General features: G+C 34.3%; 1 protein-coding gene across 1 annotated transcript; it reads right to left on the bottom strand.

Annotated features, from left to right (window-relative positions):
* Window positions 1–7,397: 7,397 nt before the first annotated feature.
* Window positions 7,398–11,842, bottom strand: LOC149388807 (RNA demethylase ALKBH10B-like). Its single transcript, XM_089624165.1, has 7 exons — window positions 11,145–11,842; window positions 9,614–9,750; window positions 9,311–9,428; window positions 9,107–9,223; window positions 8,895–9,010; window positions 8,643–8,797; window positions 7,398–8,314 (listed from the first exon to the last, which is right to left on the bottom strand). The coding sequence occupies exons 1-7, from the start codon at window positions 11,569–11,571 to the stop codon at window positions 7,774–7,776; spliced, it is 1,611 nt and encodes a 536-aa protein (XP_089480291.1). The 5' UTR covers window positions 11,572–11,842; the 3' UTR covers window positions 7,398–7,773.
* Between the last annotated feature and the right edge of the window lie 9,853 nt (window positions 11,843–21,695).

Genomic DNA, 21,695 nt, shown 5'->3' with positions numbered 1-21,695 from the left:
TTAGTATATATCTCGATGCCTAATTCTTAACTGAATTATTATACTGCAATTACAAAAAAATGAATGAAAAGAAACTGAAATCCGTACCAAACAGGTATTTGAAAACAACTGCAAAAAAATTTTAGACTACAACTATATGAAAACAAAAACAGAAAACAAAAACAGTTTGAGTGAACTACCAAACAGGAAATTTATTATCCCTAGGCTTACGGTTTTCTAGTAATGGTTGGTAACAAATTGTCATTTCTCATAATAATAATAATAATAATAATAATAAATAAATAAATAAACAATTTGTCTTTCTTTTTCCCTGTCACTTTCTCCACTAAAGTTCTACCGTGCATAAAATTTTAAGGCTTGTTGTGATTGATTCTAGGAAATCATTCACGATTATTCCTTTGTGTAAGAAGAAACTTGTCTTGCAAGAAAGAAAGGTAAAAAAAAAAAAAAAAAAAAAAAAAATCCAACCAATACAACATTTAATACTGGTTCATAACTTAAATGCTTACAATAGTTTTGTCCGTAAATGTAAAAAAAGGGCTAAGATGGAACAAAACATATTTCAACAACTTATTGATGAAATATAAAATAAATAAAAATGAAAAATAGACCAAATGAACATTTTGGTATAGTGATCAGCTGCAATTCCTTCTCATGGCTTCCTTTCTACTGCGAATAAAAGCGTCCGATTTCTCGTTGATGTTCACCGCAACATCGAAGAGAGGCCTTACCTGTCTCTGCCTCGTAGTGCTACTACTAGTAGTAGTAGTAGTAGTAGAAAGAGGAGGGCAATTCCGTAAAATCACTTCTTCGAGCTCACCATCCATCACAACACCCTTGCCTTTCCTCTTTCTCATCATCTCATCCTCTTCTTCCTTGTCTCGAAAGCCGACCATCTTAGTTGGGCCTCGTGACCGAGCTTCAATTTGGGCCGGCTTTTCATAATGGGCCAGTGATTGGGCGTGGTGGTGCTCGATCCTGCTCCGGTTGGGCTTGGCTGTGGAGAGTATTGGCACGGTGGTTGGGCCTTGTCGCATGGGGTGGCTCGTTGTGGCCACGCGCTTGAGCCCAATAAAAAATATGTTGTTGACGATGAAATTGAAGAGCCGTTGGCAAATTCCAAGGCACTGGAAAAGATTCTTGTCATTGCTCTTATTGGTCATCTTCACTTTCATTTTTTTTTTTTTGGGAGTTCTTAAATGCCAAATTGGAAATAAGGAGAAAGAGAAAGGGATCGATGTGAGGTTTGGTTGCTTAAGAACCTGAGAAGATCAAGTAGTTGTGCTTTTGCGTATTATTCCAAGCTTGAAATGTGGGGTAGCTAAAAGTGGGAATTTATATATTGTGGCATATGTAGTTTTTCTTTTCTTCAAGGTTTCATTCTCAACCTGCTTTGTAACACACACAAATGCTTTTATGAGGATATCATAATGCTTGTGAAGTACATTTTGATACCATGGCGTTGGTTAGAGAAGTAGAATTCACTTTGCTTCAAGTAATTGTGATTCTTAAAATGCTAATAGTGGGGAATTAGTATATTTAGAACAATGATGTACAACATATTCTAATTTTATGTGTAAAATAAAATGATTATAGAGAATTTTTGTTTTGGTGCTGTCTAGTCTTATCATATGCATGCATACACACAGATATATATATATATATATATATATATATATATATATATATATATCATGTAGTCTGATTAACTATATATCACTTTTAGGGGAAGATTATAAAAAAAAAAGGACATACCGGATAGCATAAAAATTGTTTCGTGTATATCACTGTTTCCCGATCTCATTACACTTCCAACGAAGAGGAAATATGTGTGACGTGAAGTGTTGTTAAAAAATATTAGTTATAATGTTTGCGGGCACAACAAATATGCATTGTAAAGTTTTGTTAGAAAATATTAGTTATAATATTTGTAGGTGAAAATATAGACAATTTACAAAATATATAAAAATAAAGAACGACTTTTATAACTGTAGACATTCATTTTTGTCTTGTCTTTCCCACTTAATTATGAGCGACAAAGGACGGGTTTGTATACTTTGATTGTGTATTCACGGGTCATTATTATGAGCGACAAATATTTGGTGAGTATTTGAGTTGAAGTGATAGGATCTCAGATTTATGGGGAGCTTGTGTTGATTTTCACAAATAGTAATGGGAAAACGGCTCTAAACATTCAGGCCGGCTCAATGTATAATGAGGTCTATCATTCAAAAGAGAGTTTCAAAGGCAACATGTCAATTTATTGACATGGATGTCAATAAATCTTAAATCTTCAAAGATTTTGAGAATTCGTTTAAGATTTATTGACAAAGATGTCAATAAATCTTCAAAGAAATTTCTAGAATCTTCAAATGAAAAAAAGATGCAAACGGTTCTATGAGAACGAAAGTGAATCCCTTGAGTATTCAACAACTCAAAAACATAATAGAATCAGTCACGCAAGAGGGAGAGAGAGAGAGAGAGAGAGAGAGAGAGAGAGAGAGAGAGAGAGAGAGAGATAAGTGCACACAATGGATAGTCATACTTTTGGATTAAAGTAGATCAATTGGATTTTTGTCCAAAATTATTGAAAATGTCATACTTGTGGTATAATCCATAAAAATTAGGGGAATAGACGTTTTTATTAGCATTTACAAACTCATTTCCCATAAACAACAAAAATGATAATTTGACCAATATTAATGGGTCCAATGTGTGTTGCGATATTTTTATAACTAGCACGCAAGTGGACGTATCGAACAAGTAATAGTGTTACATAAGTAACGGATATCGATCCCACAGAGACTAGTTACTCTAGCGACATTAAACAATCTAAAGCAAATTGATTTCACTATATTAAGGTGGTAGGTGCAATAATTAACTATAATAAAAATAACTGAAAACAACGGAAATTTAACACGAAACTTCAGATACGAGAAAATGGGGGTCACGACTTCACCGGAAAACTAGGATTCGGGGGTTTCGGGTTCCAACAACTAGACCTACTCTACTCACGCTAATCTCATTCTCCCTAACATATTACTAGCCTCTCTCGAGTGATCTAGCAACCTACGCAATTGACGGATTATATATCCTCTCGGCCTCTAATCCTATTAAAACAATCACGAGCAATAAACATGAGAATTCAAACGATTACATTAAGCTTAAGCCGTCTAGCAACCTAAGAACAAAACGAAGCATGGATTATGAGCATGAATTTTCGCCCTCCCTCGAGTGACAGAAACTCCTAAAAACAATCCTAAAGGTGGCCAACCCAAAGAACGCATTAAGAACACATCCACACAAGCATGAATAACTGAGTACATCAAAGCATAATTTCACCCTAACGAAACCCCCTAACCCAATTTAATCCGGCTACATCGCAACCCCGCTAAAAATCTAGCCTCTAACGGAGTCCATAGTTAACAACATGGTGATCAAAGCAATAATCAACATAATCATCAATAAGCAAAACTCTATGAAATTCATGATGGGAATAATGAAACTATCAATTAATTCAGCAGTAAACGTAATAGAGAGTAAGGGAAACGAAGAAAAACTATTAAAAACGGGAGTTCACGGTTGCTCGTTCGTCGGATTGTTGACTCAACTTCACTCCCAAACAAAAGCTCTCAAAAGTGCAGCCAAAAGTAGAAAAAACTAAAAACAAACTAGAATGAGTTAATTAGGTTACAAAAAGTGTTTTTAGCCCTGAGTGTGTGTTTTTCGGAGTGATCTGAGCCTTCCAATTCGATCCAAGGGTCAAGAATCCTCAAAAATCGCTAATTTCCTATTCCAGGAATCCGCGGCCGCGCGGCGCGCGGTAGTCAATGCGCGGCGCGCGTTCTCAGCTTCAGGTTATGCGCGCTCCGCGCATAAAACTCTGTGCGATTTCGTTGTTTGAGTCTCAGTATGCGCGGCGCGCGACTTGAGTCCCGCGGCGCGCGGTCTCGGATCCTGTCTTCACGCGGCGCGCGGTGGTGGGCGCCCGGCGCGCGTCTTCGCCAAATTTCTTGCCCTTCTCGATTTTGACCATTTTCACTCCGAATCTCATCATCTTTTCACGAAATTGTTTGTAGATGCTCTAATGCTCCTCTGAACCTGAAATTACTCAAAAACCTACTAAAAACCATTAAAATACTTGAGAACTCGTCGGTTTTCGGTTCGGGAGATAGGAGTTTTACGCGTGATAAACGCACCTATCAGTGTGCAAATACATTTTTACCTTTTTTTTCTTTTCTTTTCCACCCATTCTGGACCTTTTTTTTTCAATCTCTCATTCTTTCTATCTCATTCAGCCACAAAACACGCACATCCACAAAAAAAAAAAAACACAAGATATATATATATATATATATATATTCGGGTGTAAATTAGTACCGCATATGTTGATGATCAATAAATCGTGTCGTTTTCTAACATGTATATAAAAAAATCGCAATTCGTTGACATTTGACATAATATTTACAATTGTCATTTCATTTTTAAAATTATTATCTCTTTTATTAAACTTGTGTATAAAAAGATGACCAAGACTCGTAGCGTCATCGATCACATATATGTACTCAACAAAGAACAATGCATGTCAGCTCATTTGAAAACATGAATTTATATGTTCAAAAGTGAATATGAACTCACCTGCACCAAAATGTTCTCATTTTATATAGACTATTTTAGCTCTGCAATCAAAGCATAAATAACATGGACTAAATCACGTAACGAATATTTCATTTTGGGATCGAAGTAAAGAAGGGTGTATAACAACAAAACGATTTTTTTTCTTACGGTCGAGCTGCATATGGCTAGAAAGATCGTCGCCAGACGTGGAGGCTCATCGCGATGTCGAGACTCGGCTTGCCGTCCTCCGTTGCATTGGTGCACCGCTCAAACGACTTTGAAGTCCTCACCACAAAGTCCAAAGCTTTCACCGTACCGTTGTCAACCTTCAGCTTCTTCGCCGGTTCTTCTTCTTCAATCTCTCTGTTTCTCTCTCTCTCAATGACCGATAAACAACCAATTAAAATTTGGAATCTTGTTAGAAGTGTGGGTCTAACTCACACTCAAAAGCTAGCTCAAGAGTGGATGGATGTCAAACACTTATAAGGAGCACATTGCTCAAGTACCCAATCGATGTGGGACATTCTAATACACCCTCATCACGCCCAGGATGGACAACTGAAGCGTGAAGTTTGTGAGAATGGACATTCACGGGTGGTCCCACATTCGAAATTGGGCCCCGCTCTGATACCATATTAGAAGTGTGGGTCTAACTCACACTCAAAAGCTAGCTCAAGAGTGGAGGGATGTCAAACACTTATAAGGAGTACATTGCTCAAGTACCCAATCGATGTGGGACATTCTAATAAATCTTAAGACTATCAAATCAATTGTTCATTAAAGATTATGAGCATAAAGTTTCGCGCCTTCTAATTCACACTTTCATCCACCCAACAAAAAATAATTTTTACGGAATTAGCAAAAACCAAAGTTGAAACAGAAAGATAAACAGAAATCGCGTATCAGACGAACGACGTCAAAATCGGCTTTGTTGGTCACACAAACAACTCTTCAAGCTTGCTATGAATATGATGACATCATGCTCTCTCATATATCACTTTTAAAAATCACACCAACTATTCAACTTCAAGCTTGGAACGTCGATCGCCGAGTCGGATTGTGGAATCGGAGGTGGTCGATTTCTGCGCTCGAGGTCGAGGTCGACGTGACACTGGAAGTCGAGGAGGAAGTCACCGCCGACGCGATACTAACGGTGGAGGTCGGCCTTGAGGCGTGCGGTGGTGGAGCCAGAGCAGGAGGCATGAACCAAAGCCTTCCTGATTTTGCTCCCCAAATGAAAGATTTGAAAATCACCAAAGTTTTTTTTGTCCAATTTTTATCTCTATAATTTTTACTAATAGAATTGATCAAATTATCATTTTGGTTGATCATGTATGGATTTATAAATGGAAATAGATTTCATATATTAGCAGATAAATGATAGGAATCAGATATTAATATTGCAAATATGGAAGGAATGAACAAAAATATCGACAACTTTTAGTGTGAACATGTTTATCACTAATTTGAATACTTTACAGTAATATCCTCATAAAATGCTTATATCCATGTCTAATTCTTTGTATGTCGAAGATTTATTGATATCTATAAAATTTATTGATATCCATACCAATAAATTGACAAAATGTTAATAAATCTTCAAACAAATCCGTAGTTCTTCGAATGAAAAAAAAAAAAAAAAAATCTTCAGATGGTTTCATGAGAACGAAAGTGAATCCTGATGGTAACCCCCCGTTTCTATTATTTCCTCAAAAGAAACCATTTATCATTCTCATTACTTTCAATAGGTGGGTCTATCAGATCTTGCAAGTGAAATCACATTCTGGTGGATTTTCTTTTAAGAAAGAAAGTTCTAGTTGTTTATAAAATTATGGTTGTTAGTTATTGTTTGGGAACAGTCAATTAATTATTTATGCCCATGCATGATTAGTTACTGGTTTAACATTACGTAACTACCCATTGTGATCAATCCACGACCAAATTAACAACTAACAAAGCTTATAAAACAAGGCTATAAAATGACGTGGAAGGGCATCGATTCATTCACTCACCAACGCCATGACCGTCTTCACGCCGTTCATTATTAAAAGTTATGGTCAATTATAAAAACATTTGTCTGATGCCCTAAATGCTATTTATTTGTTAAAAGAAACAACCGCACTTCGTATTGTTAAAACATCAAACTTGTAACATTGGTTATAAAGGCTCAGATACCATAAATGCTTTTTGGGTGCCACCTATATGGTGACATTCCTTTTATAGGATTGATTGGATTGCCCATTCGCCTATTTCTTTTCATAATGTAAATGCTTTCAAAACAATTATATATATAATATCTTTTTTTTTTCCTTTCTTTTTCTGTTTTGGCATTGTTTCATGCATGTGGTGATGTAGCAGATAGCACCGCTATATCAATCATGTAACAGAAAATTCCGATGAAGAATATTAAATTTGACAAATTCTTTCGTCACTGATCCCATGCCTGCCCATTCTTTTAAGTGTTTTCTGTTTTGTAGATAATAGGCATGCGCTTGGAAATCCATTCAATCTTTTTCTTTCAGTGGCTCTTGTGGATAATTTATAATGGATTCCTTTATGGGTAATTTATATTTATATTGCTCCATTTCCCCCCTGAATACTCCCACACCCACCTTTTTTTCCTTATAATTTTAATGAAACGTACTATGTAGTCTAAAGCAAAATGGGCCTGTGTGTATATCCCTTTTCACTGCCTAGGGAGTTCATATATACCATGTTAGAAGTTGTCAAGGGTAAGTGAAACATATCATTGACCAAAACAACAAGGAAAAAAAAAAAAAGATGGCAGGGTAATAACTTGACCTATCATTGGAAAAAGAGAAAAACAAGAAGACCAAAAAAAAAAAAAGTACAAAATTCTTTCCTAAACCGATTGAGCTGATTCACACTTCCTCAAACTTGAAGCTCAACAACCTCTCAAAGGTCTATACACCAGACTGCGTCAAAGATCACTAGAAGAAAAAAAAAAAATCTAACCTTAACCCGAAAAAAAGGAAAAAAAATATAGAGGAACCAATAATAAGTTAAAACTTAAAACAAAAGAACAAAGAAGACTCTTAGCAGCAACTGAGCTCTGTTTTGTACAGCAATATTGATGATAATAACGATCAATAATAATAATAATAATAGTAGTAGTACACCTGGCTCTCGGGGGTGTTACACGGGCGCGGCGACAACAGCGACGCTGCTGGTGTCGGAATGAGCCTCGTTGAGACAAGTGGCGGGCGGGGAAGGCAGCGCGAGAAGTCGGCTCTTCTGGGCCCGCGGAGGGAGATGCTTGTGGGGCTTTTTCGGGCCCACGGCCCACGGGAGAAAAACCCCGGTCCCGTTCCCGCACAGCGGAGAAGAAGAAGGAGAGAGAGAGATCGGATTGGGCGGAGGAGCGGTGATCTGAGGGCTCAGCAGTATGGGGCGGTGGTGGACCGGGGTCAGCATCACCATCGGGGTCTGGACCATACCCCAGCTCGACACGAGGTCCATCGAGGGTGCGCCGTAGCCGTTCGGTGCGGCTGAGTACGGGTTCGATTGCCACAGAGTCATTGCGCCGGAGCCCACCGACAATGGGCTCGTTGGGGATTGGCACTGGGTCGGCTCGGGTCGGACTTTGAAGAATGTGAGGCTGACCCTTCTGTTGGGAGACGGGCACATCACGTGCCGAGCCATGTCGCTGCTGTGTCCTCTCATCACCAGTAGAGACCTGTTTAAGCACTATCATCTGGTTATGATAAGAAAATACTGAATGTAAATTCAAATAGAGTATGTCTATATAGCTGTTTGTTTACAAGTTTTGTTGTCCAAATAAGAACATCCACACTTGGGAGGTGTATTAGTTCACTAAAAAATTTGTATCCAGCACAGGATGTTCGATTAAAAGAGATTAATTTTTTTTTTTAATTTTATGAGTTCAAATGTAGGATTCAGATGAATCAAAAGAATGTGATTTTTCAATGGTAGCTCAAATTTTAAAAACTAAGTAGGGGTTAAAATTGATTCAATATCTAGATGTAAGATTGAGAATAGTATACCCTTCCTTCAGAGAGAGCATTAGAGCCCCCTTGTAGTTTCCCTCGCTGTCGCTCGAGAGAATCCGTCCAAAGGCCATGGTTGATTCGCTGAGAAGCAATGTGGAAATGGGCTGCTCTACATGGGGTGGCTTCTGGAATGGCTGCGAATGTTCACCCTATACAATAACGGACACATTTTCAATAAATTCAAATTAAGTGAGGCTTGTATATTGATAATAAAAATAAAAATAAACAGTGAAGATTGAACAATACCTCCTCAAAGAAGTTGATGATGCAACCGTTGGGCCTTTTGTACTCTGGAATGAGTTTCCATTGCATCAGATGATCAATGACGTTTTGAAGCAGTTCTGGGATGGGTTCTATGTTGCCTAGAAGATAATAAACAATACAAAGAAATAAATGTGTAATCACAAAGAGTTCTAAAAATTAAGTGAGAACCCAGCTTGGTCAAGTAGTAATCGTACTGGTTTGGTTGGTATTAATAGCGTCATCTTTGACTTGTCCAAATATTGGAACCCCAAACTGAATCAACTCTCTCCTGTTTCCCTTCATCTGCTGATTGAAAAGTATGAATGTGTCCCCTGTATTTATTTCGAAATTTATAATCAGATTCAAGTATAAGGAGTAGCATTAAAGTAAAACTTACTATTTTAAGCAATAACCCTTACCTGACAGCTCTCCATTCTGGCCAGCAGTTCGGATTTCATTCACAAAGTCACTCAATTTAGAGAGTTCAGAATCAGTAAATATATCATTGTACAGTTTCAGTCCTTTGACAACATTAACCTGTACCAGCGCACAAAACAAAAATGTCAGAATCACACTTATGTAAATAAAGATTATACTTGTTTTTTTCTTAACTATTTTGGTTGTTTCCATTAGTACAGTTGTTCAGAATGAAAGCAAAAAAAAAAAAACAAAAAAAAAAAACTCCTACACATGATTAAAACGTGGGTAAATTAGGAACTCGCCATGTGTGACTTCACTGACTCCTTTGCGTTGAAGCCTTTGGTGAGCTTGATCTGACCTAAACGTGCTTCGCAGTCTTCATGATTATCACATATCTCAACAACATCAACACTATTGTTCTGCACATCCTGCTGAGACCCTGCCAATCATACCGAAACAATTAAAAAAGATGAATTAAATCAGAATTAATAATACTAATCATTGATTTTGTTAGCAATAATCTGAAATCTCAAAAAGCATATTATATGTTGAAATATGCAGACGTGGTTGGTATTTTACAAGGCCAGGCATGTGCGCTGTTTGGCAGCATCTACAACAAAGGAAAGCTGTCACTGTGCACCAACAAAACCCCACCACAAAAAAAAATATATATATATATATATATATCACCGCAATTATCAGATTCTGGGATTAGATTACACTAATTGTCCAAAAAACCAAAGTACGTTTATTTTTGTTCCTGAAACTCACCTCCTTTCATTGGATACCCCACCAAACCGACCACGAAATTGACTGGCAAACTCAGTTTAAACTTTAAACTTTAATCCCGAGTCAAAACCAAAAAATAAATGAATACTGTTATCGTACTTTCAATTTAAAAATAATATTAAATTAAATGTTAAAGCCCGTTAAAATAGACTAAACGGGTGTGATCTCACGCCGCCTAATGCGAAAGTGACTTGGTGGCACGCTAAACGAAGAATTGCGTCATTATGATGTCAACATGGTACTTGTTACTCCCCAAACTAACTGTAAAGCCGGCTGCAGAGGAAATTTCTTTCTCTCCTTGATATTCTCAAAGCCCACTTTAAAAATTAAAACTTGAAATATATGGCGTCATAATTTTTGACTTTTGAAAGGAGAGAGAGAAAAGAGTTGATTAGTTATTATTAGTAAAATAAATCTTGATAGTTCACAGGCGAATTATGAAGGCGTTGCAAATCACCATCTGTCATTTTCCAAGAGTTGAATTCAACGCGAGAGGTGAGATATTAAAGAGAAAAGTTTAAATGTTCTTTTCTTCTATTTAAATCTCGGATCTGAAGGAGAGACATAAAACGTAATCATTCACTTGGTTCATGTGAAAAGAGGTTTTTTTTTATTATAAAGAAAATAACGGAGAAAATAAAAAAGCTAATTTTTCTTGATGTTTAGGTTTATTCTACAGAGAGGACTTGTTTCCTCGGGAACCAAACAGCAGAACGGAAAATCATCTCTCTGTTTTTTTCACTTTTCACTCGGAAAATAGTATATAAAAATCAGCTTTTCCACTTGGACTTTTCCTGATCAATAGTCGTACCTAGCTCACTTCAATCAATCAAAATACAAGTAATTTTTCCAACACATCCTGAAAAATTGGATTAAACTAGATATATCTTCATAATCGAGTAACTTTTAACGATCCGATCAGAAAATAATAATAAAAGCAAATAAGAATAAGCTTGAATAACACCATCCAGATCGCAGTATAATTATCAGATTCAAATCAATAGAGACAGAAAACAAAAAAAAAAATCAGAGAAACATACGAACCTGCATCAGTAACGCCACTGGTGGCCGAATCGCACTCTTCCGCGACTTCCGCGCCGATTTCCTCACAAGGCAGCTCATCATTAGCTTTCTTCTCCTCCGAAATCGAATACGCATCTGGTTCGGCCATCTTTTTCTCCTTCTTCTCCGATTCATTATCGGCGGCGATTTGACGAAGCTCTAGCGTGATCTCGGCAATGGAGTGGTACTTCTGCATCTGGAGCACCGGAATCCAGTTCAGCCTCCGGCGATGGATCGCCTCGAACGCACCTTTGTACTCCTTCTCGCCGCCGAGCAGAGCTAGATGGCCACAGAGCGCGTCGATAATGGCGTTCGCCGCCGCAAACTCGCCGCGGAACCACGCAAGCATAGCGTCCCTCGCCACCGCCTCCGGCATCACCGTCGCCGCCGCCGCCTCCACCATTGGCATCGCCGGAATTCGGTCTCTCTCAATCGTCGATCGAAGAGGATAATAATCAGACTTTATTGTACTTTTTAATTTATGTATAAAACAATGCTATTTTGTTTCTCTCAAATACGTCGGCGAAAGTTGATCGGAAAAGATAAGAGAGAGATTCAGACAAGGGTTTTTGTTGCGTTTTGGGGGTTTAATTCACAGGAGGTTTTGTTTTGCGTTGTTCAAGAGAGGCCTTTTATATTTCGGGTTCTGCGACTCTCAGTGGCATTTCCGTACATACTAATTTGATGACGTGGCATTTTAAGCGATGCAAGCGTGGCAATTTTTATATTTTTAATTATTAACTCCGAAAGGAAGTGAAGGTTTGTTAGGTCGATCGGGTTGGTGGTCAAGAGAGTTGGATAAAATGGTAAATTAGCCACACTTTCAATGTATATTTAGGCCAAAGTTAAGAAAGGAGAGAAGAAGGTAAAGTTTCAATACAAAGGGAAATAAACGGTGGTTGTACTCGTTGGCAACTAAAAAGTTAGTCCGTGCTCTTTTTTTTTTATGATTTAATTTATTATATATGGCACGTGAAAATTTTCATCGATACCTTTTTCATGCAATAGAGGACAAAATAAATGGCAACAATAATACTAATTATAACAATAAGTCTTTGGAGACTTTCCTTGATTTAGTCCCGTGATTTTCTAGAAGTAGGTAGGTTTATGGCATTAACCAGTTAATTAGCTAGATTTCGTTTCTTTTAAGTTACTGACATTCACTATAAATATATATATAGAGAGAGAGGTGTTACACATAGAGTCTCTAGCGCTCTATATTTAGCTTGTTTCATGTAACATTTAAGACCTCAGAAATCGAAGGATAACTAGTCATGATTGTTAACCAGCAATATTATGGATATAGTGTAGTCGTTTATATATATATATATATATATATAAAAAGTATTACACATGAATGTGTCTCTAGTATTTAATGACACAAATAGCAATTAGTTATGTGCCTTGTGACTTTATATTTTGTTTCAAATTTTGTTTAACATTAACAAGCATATCGAATTATGGAATAGCATATTGGGATCCCTAATATATTTAACTTCAATAAAATAAAATAAAATCTTACGATATCAAGCTCTCTTATAAATGTAAACACAACACACACATGTATATAGAGTAGAGTTCTCTTTTATATTTAATTTGAACTGTATTCATTAGATATTGTACTTATGATAGGTTCCAATGATGCTACTGATGTAATTCAGTTCAGAAGTTAATTTTATTTATTTTAATTGCATATATTAATCTTTAAGTGGCATTAGCCACAAAATGGGTCAAAATTACATTTTAGGCAATTTTAACACTAATATTTTAGTTAACTGAAACTGCCGGTTAACCATTTAAATTTAGCAATTAAAATTTAATCCTTGGACGTTATATATTATGTTGGTGCGCTTCACATCGTATAGTAAAAAACTAGGGTTATTAAGTTATATAGCCACACGGATATAGTGTATTGAGATATAGTCCACCTTTGGTTAATTTCTTGTAAATAACCAAGTAAACTTGTTAACAGATTAATAAAAAACTTATTTAATACAGTCAAACATATATTTTAGGTAGTTAATAGACTGGCACATATGCAAGTTGGCTATTTACAAAATATTTACTAAAGGTTGGCTAATTTACAATTCCTATAGTTTAGGCGGCTTACGTAGCCAATTTTTTGAAAAAACTATGCTAGAAACATGTTATGGTAACAAATAATATTGAATCCCTCAAAAAAACAAATAATATTGAATTAAATGCAACTCAGTATTTTTTTTTCGTCTTCGATGAATCTCAAGATTGGAGATCGTAAGAAAGACACAACGTCTCAAATTTGACAAAATTAGTTATACGATCTCCAACCCACAACACTAAATTAGTGTAACTTTTACACCAAATTTGATGTAACTAGTGTTTTTACTCCAACAACACCAAATCTCACATAAAAAAATATATTATCTTTTCATACTTTTCAATATTACTTAATACCAATTGCATATTAACCTATGTATTAATTTGTTATGTCAATAATAATCTTATTAAATATTATATTATTTTTCTATATCCACAATCTCAAATTAATTTATATTAATATTAAATATTATGTTAATACTAGAAAATTAATATTAAAAAATCACCCTAAAAAAAATTGATAACATTCATAGAATAAAAATTACATAAACATTGCATTTCATAGGTAAAATTAAATACTTAAAATAAATTAGAGAAAAAAATACACATGAAAAAATAAAGCACACAAAAAACGCTGATACTCGCTACTCGATCAAGAAATTGTTGAAATCTTACACCCGTATTTGACTCTATTTCAATACTTTAGTAATATCAGAGCACCCAACTCTAATATGTCAGACTACTAAAGGATAGTTTTGTTCAAGTAATTTGTGTTTTTATTTTATTATGCATGCTTTTGTATTTTGTTTTTTCTGATAAGTCGTATGTCGTAAGTTTAATTTTTATTGAGAATTTATTTGTATTATTATTAGTATAATGTGTTTTTTATTTGATATGTATTGTGTTTAATTAATGTCATGTATTTTATTAATGTTATCTTATTTACTCTCTTTTTTAATTGATGATACGTATTTTTATATAAATTATTTAAATTAGGGTCAAAATAATAAATTAATTTTTTTGGGGGCGAATTTGCAATTAAAAATTGTGTGTAGATGAATAGTAACACCAAATTTGGTGTGGAACAACAAATTTGATGTAAAATTTGGTGTAAGTTGAACCAAACTCACACCAAATATGTTCCATCCCGCACTGAATTTGACGTTGTTTGAAATTGCTCTAATAAATAAACGCTTATGATCCTAGTGATTCAAGTCCTTATAGGAAGGCAAACTCAATTTTAAACACAATAGGTATTCCGCTAAATCCTACATTGCATTTTAAAGATCTCGAGCTCGCAGACTCTTGTTTTATTTGTTGTTCACACCCGAGTTGCATTCTCATTAACACAAACGTGTCTTTCTGGCTGATTTCTCTAATCAAACTCAATAGGATGTGGAAAGAATGTTTGTGGAAAGAATCTTCATCCATACCCTATAAGGTCATAGAGGGAGACAATAATTCCATTTGAAATAGTTTGGCCGCCACTTTGATTCTTTAATTTTATCCTTCTTGGCTCTTCTTGCCATTGTTTGATAATATTCTACTAGCAAGAAAACATTTTCAATCTTGTATTGTTTGGACAATTAGGATCCGTAATGTTTTAACCCATGATCTTTGTAGTATCGGAGATGTTTCGCCCCGTAAGAATGATAAAAAGGTGGATAGATGAATCTAAGAAAAAAAGAATGTAAACTAAAAAAGGATGAAGTAGTTCTTTATAGTTGTGTTTGGTACAAAAAAAGGGAAAAAAAAAAAGAAGAGAGATGGATCGGTTAGAATGTATATGGATGGAGATGGATAGACATTAAGAGAGAATGAAAGATATATGTGGATGTGATTAATTATTTTACACCGAAGAAATAATTTTTGGAAAACTAAAAAAAAAAAAAAAAAAAAAACCCTTTTTGGAAAAATACAAAATCAAAGAATTGTGTACTCACTATTATTAGTAGTGGTTTGGGTTTACTATTTACATTGGCATTTCATTATTATTTACGTTCATTAATTTGTGGCAGCACTAATGGTAACGTGATTCGGTTACAATGTATGTCAACCTATGGGTCACTCGCAAGTGATTGAGAAATCTACTAGAGTTTTGAAAACAACAATACAATGGATTTGGAAATATTATGTAGTAGAAGCTCTTTCTAGACAAACAACGATCACATTGGATACATTCTCATAGGGGCATATCTCTTTGCATGGTCGTAGTTGAGATAAAATGGCTCACTAATTTGTATGTTAGGAATTCCATTTTGAGTTACCTATTTCCTTTCAACAATGACTAAGCCAAAAATCTAAATTAGAAAAAGTTATTATGCAAAAAAAAAAAAAAAAAAAAACTTTCAAGGGAGAATAAAAAAAATAATTAAAAATATATAAAAATAGGCAAAACAATGTAGTTACGTCTTTGTTTATCAATTGATTTTGAGATAGAATCTCATCATATTTCACATGATATTAGAGTTTAACAAATGCTCAAATAAATGTCCAATATAATCTTTAAAATGGCATATGATCAGTAAATAGCTATCTTATTGAAGGGTACATATGATTGAAACCACACTATGATAACAAATGCAAACTAACAAATATTTATAAGATCATGAGTTATTTCTCTCATTGCCAATTAATTTTGAGATAAAAAAAATTATGATACTTACACAATTAACATGCTTATAAGGTCTCATCCGCTCTTTTGTTACCAAATCCCTTCACTAGTTATAAAACTCAACTTATAGTCAAACAACTCAATCTCCAATGAAAAATAATAAATACAAAGTATCTTCATGAAACACGTGCTTAAATGCATGTCAATAAAACTTTCAACTACTTGTATGAAATCTTTGGTCATAATTAAGCATAGTACTCATGAAATTGCAACCGGTCTCATATTTAAAATTTAGCCAAAATAAGTGAATGGAAAAGAGTCCCCGTTTTAAAGGGCATGCCAGAAAATCTCATATTAAATATAAACAAGAACTAACAAGAATGTATAAGGTCATGTGTTCTTCTCATTTTAAATTCTTTTTAAAAAAACAATTTAATCCAAAACAACATATATAAAATCCAATAAATTCCCATTTTTTTTTTCTTTTCTTTCGGAACATTTCCTTCAAATATGACTGGGAAAAAAACACATTTTTGGTTACATATTTGACCTTGGATTTGCGTAGTTTGATTTGATGGCTAGTTCAAAATTATGGCTCCTTGTTGAAGGTGGTGGGTCTCACGTAGGGACGACAATTTTACCCATGTACTCACGTATCCGCAAGACCCTATCCGTCACGGGTAGAATCTTACCCGAATAAATGAATAATAAGTATGGTACGAATATTATCCATTAAAAATTAAATGAATACGAGTGGGGTATGATTTTTAAGTACATTACGCATGATCCTACTCATTTCCTATCATCTTAAAATTATTATTATATTTATGAATTATTAGTAAATTTTAGTATACGTATTTATTAATTTAAGTATTTTTTTAGATTTGTTTATTTTTTAATTAAGTATTTTTTAGATTATTTATTTTTATATTAATAAATCTAATATTAAATGGGTAAAAAGATACTCATGAATTATCATGTATCTTTTAGGATTTTACTGAAAATCAAATTTAATAAAAATAAATGAGTAGGATTAGGGTATAATTTAAAATAAAAAATCGTGAATATGATCTGATTTTACAGGACTTGCAGAGTACAGACCCTACTCATTTGCCGGTCCCACCACCACGAGAGACCCGTATCTCGCTTGGCCGCTCAGTAAAAATGCGCATGGGAGCGCACTGCGCACCCGCCATGCAAAATCCCACAAGTAAAAGACAAATCTTCTTTTACTCCAATCCAATCACACATTGACATTCCCACTTATTCGCAATCGTCACTCATCACTCCCTCCCAACAACGCCAAGCCGGCTCATTCCTTACCGGCTCGCCACGTACATTTTATATTAGTTTTAATTATTATAATACGTTAAAAAAGAAAGAATTAAAGAAAATAAAACTAAAGAATCTTTTTTAGGTTAACCTTTTAGATTAGTGAAAAGGTGTTGGTGAGAGGGATGGCATTGCTGTCGATGGCAGGTTTGCTCATAGTTTATTGTGTGAATTGCCGATTCTCTTTTTGGCTCAAAAGATGAAGAAGCTTCCTATATAGAAAATTGTATCTTCTTTTTCTTTATTCGTCAAAAATCACATGATTTTATTGAATAAGTTAGAAGCTTGAGTATGAAGATAGATGACTGATTGTTCTGCGAATAAATATCCTCGAAATTCAAAGTACATAGTTAGCGTTTTTATTGTTCTAGCTTTTTGGACGGGTGCCCAAAATATAGAGCGTATAATTTCAGCTGGGCATTTCATAGTGGATTGGACAAATTAAAATCTGAGCTACAGACATCATTGTCAAAGTCAAATATTTATTAAAATTTGACCATAATAAAGAAGAATATAATATGATTAACTAAAATTTTCAACTATAAGTCTATAAATAGTAATGAGTTGGAAAAAAAAATACACGAACCGCATAATTCAAACAAATTCTATATAATTTACAGGGGAAAAAAACATATGAAAGTGAAGTGTTATAAAATATAAGTAAAAGCAATATTTTAACTTTTTCTATTATTGAAATAAAAATATATGTGTATCTTTCATCTTCTAGACAAAAATATCTCTCGACAAAAAAAAAAAAAAAGAAAAAAAAAAACGTAAGAGTGAAACCGTGATAATAGATGGATTTGGTTACCAATTTAGCCACTTAACCAATTTGTCATATTTTTTACCCCATCATATAGGCTTATATTATCTCAAAATTAAAGTGACAATAACATTACAAGATGGTGAAGAAATAAATATATATAAAGTTATTAAGTGATAGCTGATGAATTTTTTTAATTTTTTTTATAAAATTAGTTCGAGACTTTTGTAATAGATTATAAGTATAACACCTAACTACACACTGATTTATATTACCAATTTAACGACTTAACCTATTTGTCATCTTTTACCCCATTAGGCTTAAAATCTCCCAAAAATTAAAGTGACGATGGCATTGCAAGTTGGTAATGCTATATATATATATATAAAGTGATTATACAACAATATTGGTGGGCCCAACGGTGAAAAAAAGGTCTTCGATTCCATGGCTCTTTTCCTAGTGCAAAGTCAAGGTCGCACATGAGAGGCTCATGTTAAAAGTAGAGTCCTCTAACATCTAAAGCCCCAAAAAGTGTGCCCCTTTGGATGTAGACCACCCCATGACTACGTACCCACCATACACACAAACGCCCATTAAAACGTCTCATCCATAAAGTCAAATTCGTTTTCAAAGGCGCTTCAATATTATTTCCCAAGGCTAAACCAACCAATTAAAGCTTTACGTGTATGAGCACCAATCCGTCCACCTCAAAGCAAAACCCCACGAATTGATTGATAAAAGGCATATTCTCAATTAGGAATCCATCGCTCTTTTCTCTGATTCCATGTTAATTGTGAACTCTACTAACGTTGCACTTATTTGTGTTTATCTTTTCCCGTGTATCATCATAGATAAGAGTCGTTCGAATATGAAAAACAAAACAAAAAATCGAACCGAATATAAAAAAGCAATTCACCTAAATTATTATCTCCTAGTTCGAACCGTGCCTAAAATGATGGAACCCTAAACGATAAGATGCTCTTTTTCTTTTAATCCAAATGCAAAATATTATTTTATTTTATTTTATTTATTTATCTCACACACTCTCTTAAATCTTAATGCGCTTTGACACCTTTATGTGAAATTCGAATGGTACACAAAAGCAACGTGCCTAAGACAAATCAGACATCAAAACACTAGGGAAAGTATATGGACCATCCAAAAATATGTATGAGACTGTATAGGTTGTTCTCTCGGACCCATTTATGGTAAAAAGCATAAAAAGATATTTTGCTTCCTCAAACATGCCACGTGGACCCATCTCGACCGGTCGTTAAGTTGGGGAAAAAAAGTTGAAAGAAACAAAAGAAAGCTGCAAATATATTCCCCTTAATTTTTGTTCTGTAATATTTTTAGGTCTATTTATAAAGTTGGCAAATGATCATGAGGTTCTTGGGGGATAAAATGTTACCAATAATGTCTTGATTCGATGCACGTATATCAAAGTTTCAAGATTTTTTTATTTTTTATTTTTTTATTTTTTTTATTTGGGGGGGGGGGGGGGATATTTAGAAGCCTTAATTTTATTTATTTATTTATTTTTCCGTTTTTTGAGCTTTGATGAGTTTGGAAATGTACAGCCAACATTCGAAGACAAGTGGGGAAATATATATGGAGGACTTTGGTTGCTTATCGAAGTTGCACTTCTCAAGGTTTTTCTAATTTCTGAAATAGACAACTCTTCTTACCAAAATAAAGAAAAAAAAAATACAATATAGTTGATGTTTAACTAATACTTTAATTGAATCGGTCCCCTCTCTTAATCTTAATTATTTGTTTTTAGTCCTAGATCTCAATAATAGAGTTGATACTTTTTATTTTTAATGAAGAGTTTTTTTATTTTTTTTTTGTAAACTGATTCTTTTAATCACTAACAAATAATATCAATTATTTTTTTGAAAAATTATGATATCAATATTCATATATAAGAAATATCTTGGTGTGAACTTTGAAAAATTATTATTTTGTAACATATTAATCTTTGTTTGACTTATTTAGAGTCAAATTTAAAAGCTCAAATTCCGACTAGATGAGGAGAATTCACGTTTGTACTTATTATATGACTAAGTCCTTTTCACGCGAAAAAATGACTAACTACTAACTGATATTTTTAAAATATTTAATTAATTATTTAATAAATTTAAAATAATAAAAAAGTTAGCATCGTTGGACCCTTAACGCTATAAATCGCACTACTTGACATATCAAGCGTGAAGTTTCTCAATTGAGATACGCATTGCATTTTTCTTTTTCTTTTGCAAAAGACATTAATTAAAGAAGGGGTCCTTGTAAGCAACAATATTCTAACAAAACTTGATCAAAGTTATGAAAGTGAGAGGAATCACTGTTCGTTTAGAATATACAATGACGACACAGTTCCTTTTCTATCACTGCCCGTATAGATTCTCTATTAAAAAAACCCTCTTTTTTCAAATCAAATTGTTTTTTTTTAATAGAAAACATGCTAGTAAATTGCCCCTCTTGATTTAATTACCATATTTTAAGAGCTCCCACATCTCTATATTGTTCTGCTTTATAGGGTGGTACTATTCCTATTAGCTATTACATAAAAGTTCTCTCTCTCTACATATATATATATATATATATATATATATATATATATATATATATATATATAGGGACGAAGCCAGAATTTCCATTTAGGCGGGGCTAATTTGTAAAAAAAAATCAGGAGAGGGGCTAATTTGTAAATTTTAAGGGTAAAAAATTATAAAAAAATGAAAAGTGGGTAAAAAATGCAAAAAAAAAAAATTTGACGATATTATAAAGCAATCTTATCCACCGCATGGTGTTGGAATGAACAAGGAACTGTTTCTTAAGATACAATGACGATGAGAGGAACATCACACCATATTTGTTTGACTACGGCGGAGTAAAACTCTTCCAAAAAAAAAACACCAGCTGTGGAAAGAAAAATAACTCGATCGAGAGAGAAGAATGAGTGGTTGAAGACTACTTTCGTGCGTGAAATGATTGCACCTATCGTCTACCTTTTATAGGTGATTCCAAGAAGTTGTCTAACATTCAACGCCAATGTCCTACAACACATACATGTTAGTTGATAAACATTTATTCGAAAAGTGTTGTTGGAAAATTTGTTTGAAAACATGCTCCACGATAGGTGGAGACATCTTTGCCTCTGTGTGCGGAATTGTATTTTTGACAAGTTCCCTGAATTGTCAGAATGATTCGTTAAAGACTTTCTACATTGGTTCTACTCGAGTGTATGGGTAAGGAAACCCTAGATCGACTTCCAGAGGTGTTGACTATTATAAAAGTCAAGCGCTTCCCACTTAGTAGTCTTGACGCATTCATCATATTTTTAGGGTTTTTTGACGTTCACGATCAGCGGACTGAGAAACTAATTATGTGATGTGTATTGTGTAATTCTCTAAACACTTTTACAGGAATTTGAGTGTTAGAGATTGAATTTTGTGATTTCGTGATTGAATGTTTCACGAGCGTTGACATTGAATAATCAAATTCAGGGGAGCATGATTTAGAATGCACAACTAGTAATAGGAAAGGGATTGAGACATGGATTGTTCATATAAATTCATTGTTGTACTATTGACTACTTATTGTTATAGTAAATTTCCTTTTCACTGGGCACACTGCCCTCCAGAGTAGGTGACGTTGCACCGAACTGAGTTACCATTTTTTGTGTCATTTATATTTACGCACTGTTTCTTTTATACTATTTCGCTTGCATCAGAACAGATTACCG

This window comes from Urtica dioica, chromosome 8, assembly GCF_054948205.1.
Source record: "Urtica dioica subsp. dioica isolate 48M chromosome 8, U.dioica_male_clone48M_v1_H2, whole genome shotgun sequence".
In the NCBI taxonomy this organism is placed as follows: Eukaryota; Viridiplantae; Streptophyta; class Magnoliopsida; order Rosales; family Urticaceae; genus Urtica; species Urtica dioica.
This window is presented reverse-complemented; position numbering and strand designations above follow the sequence as displayed.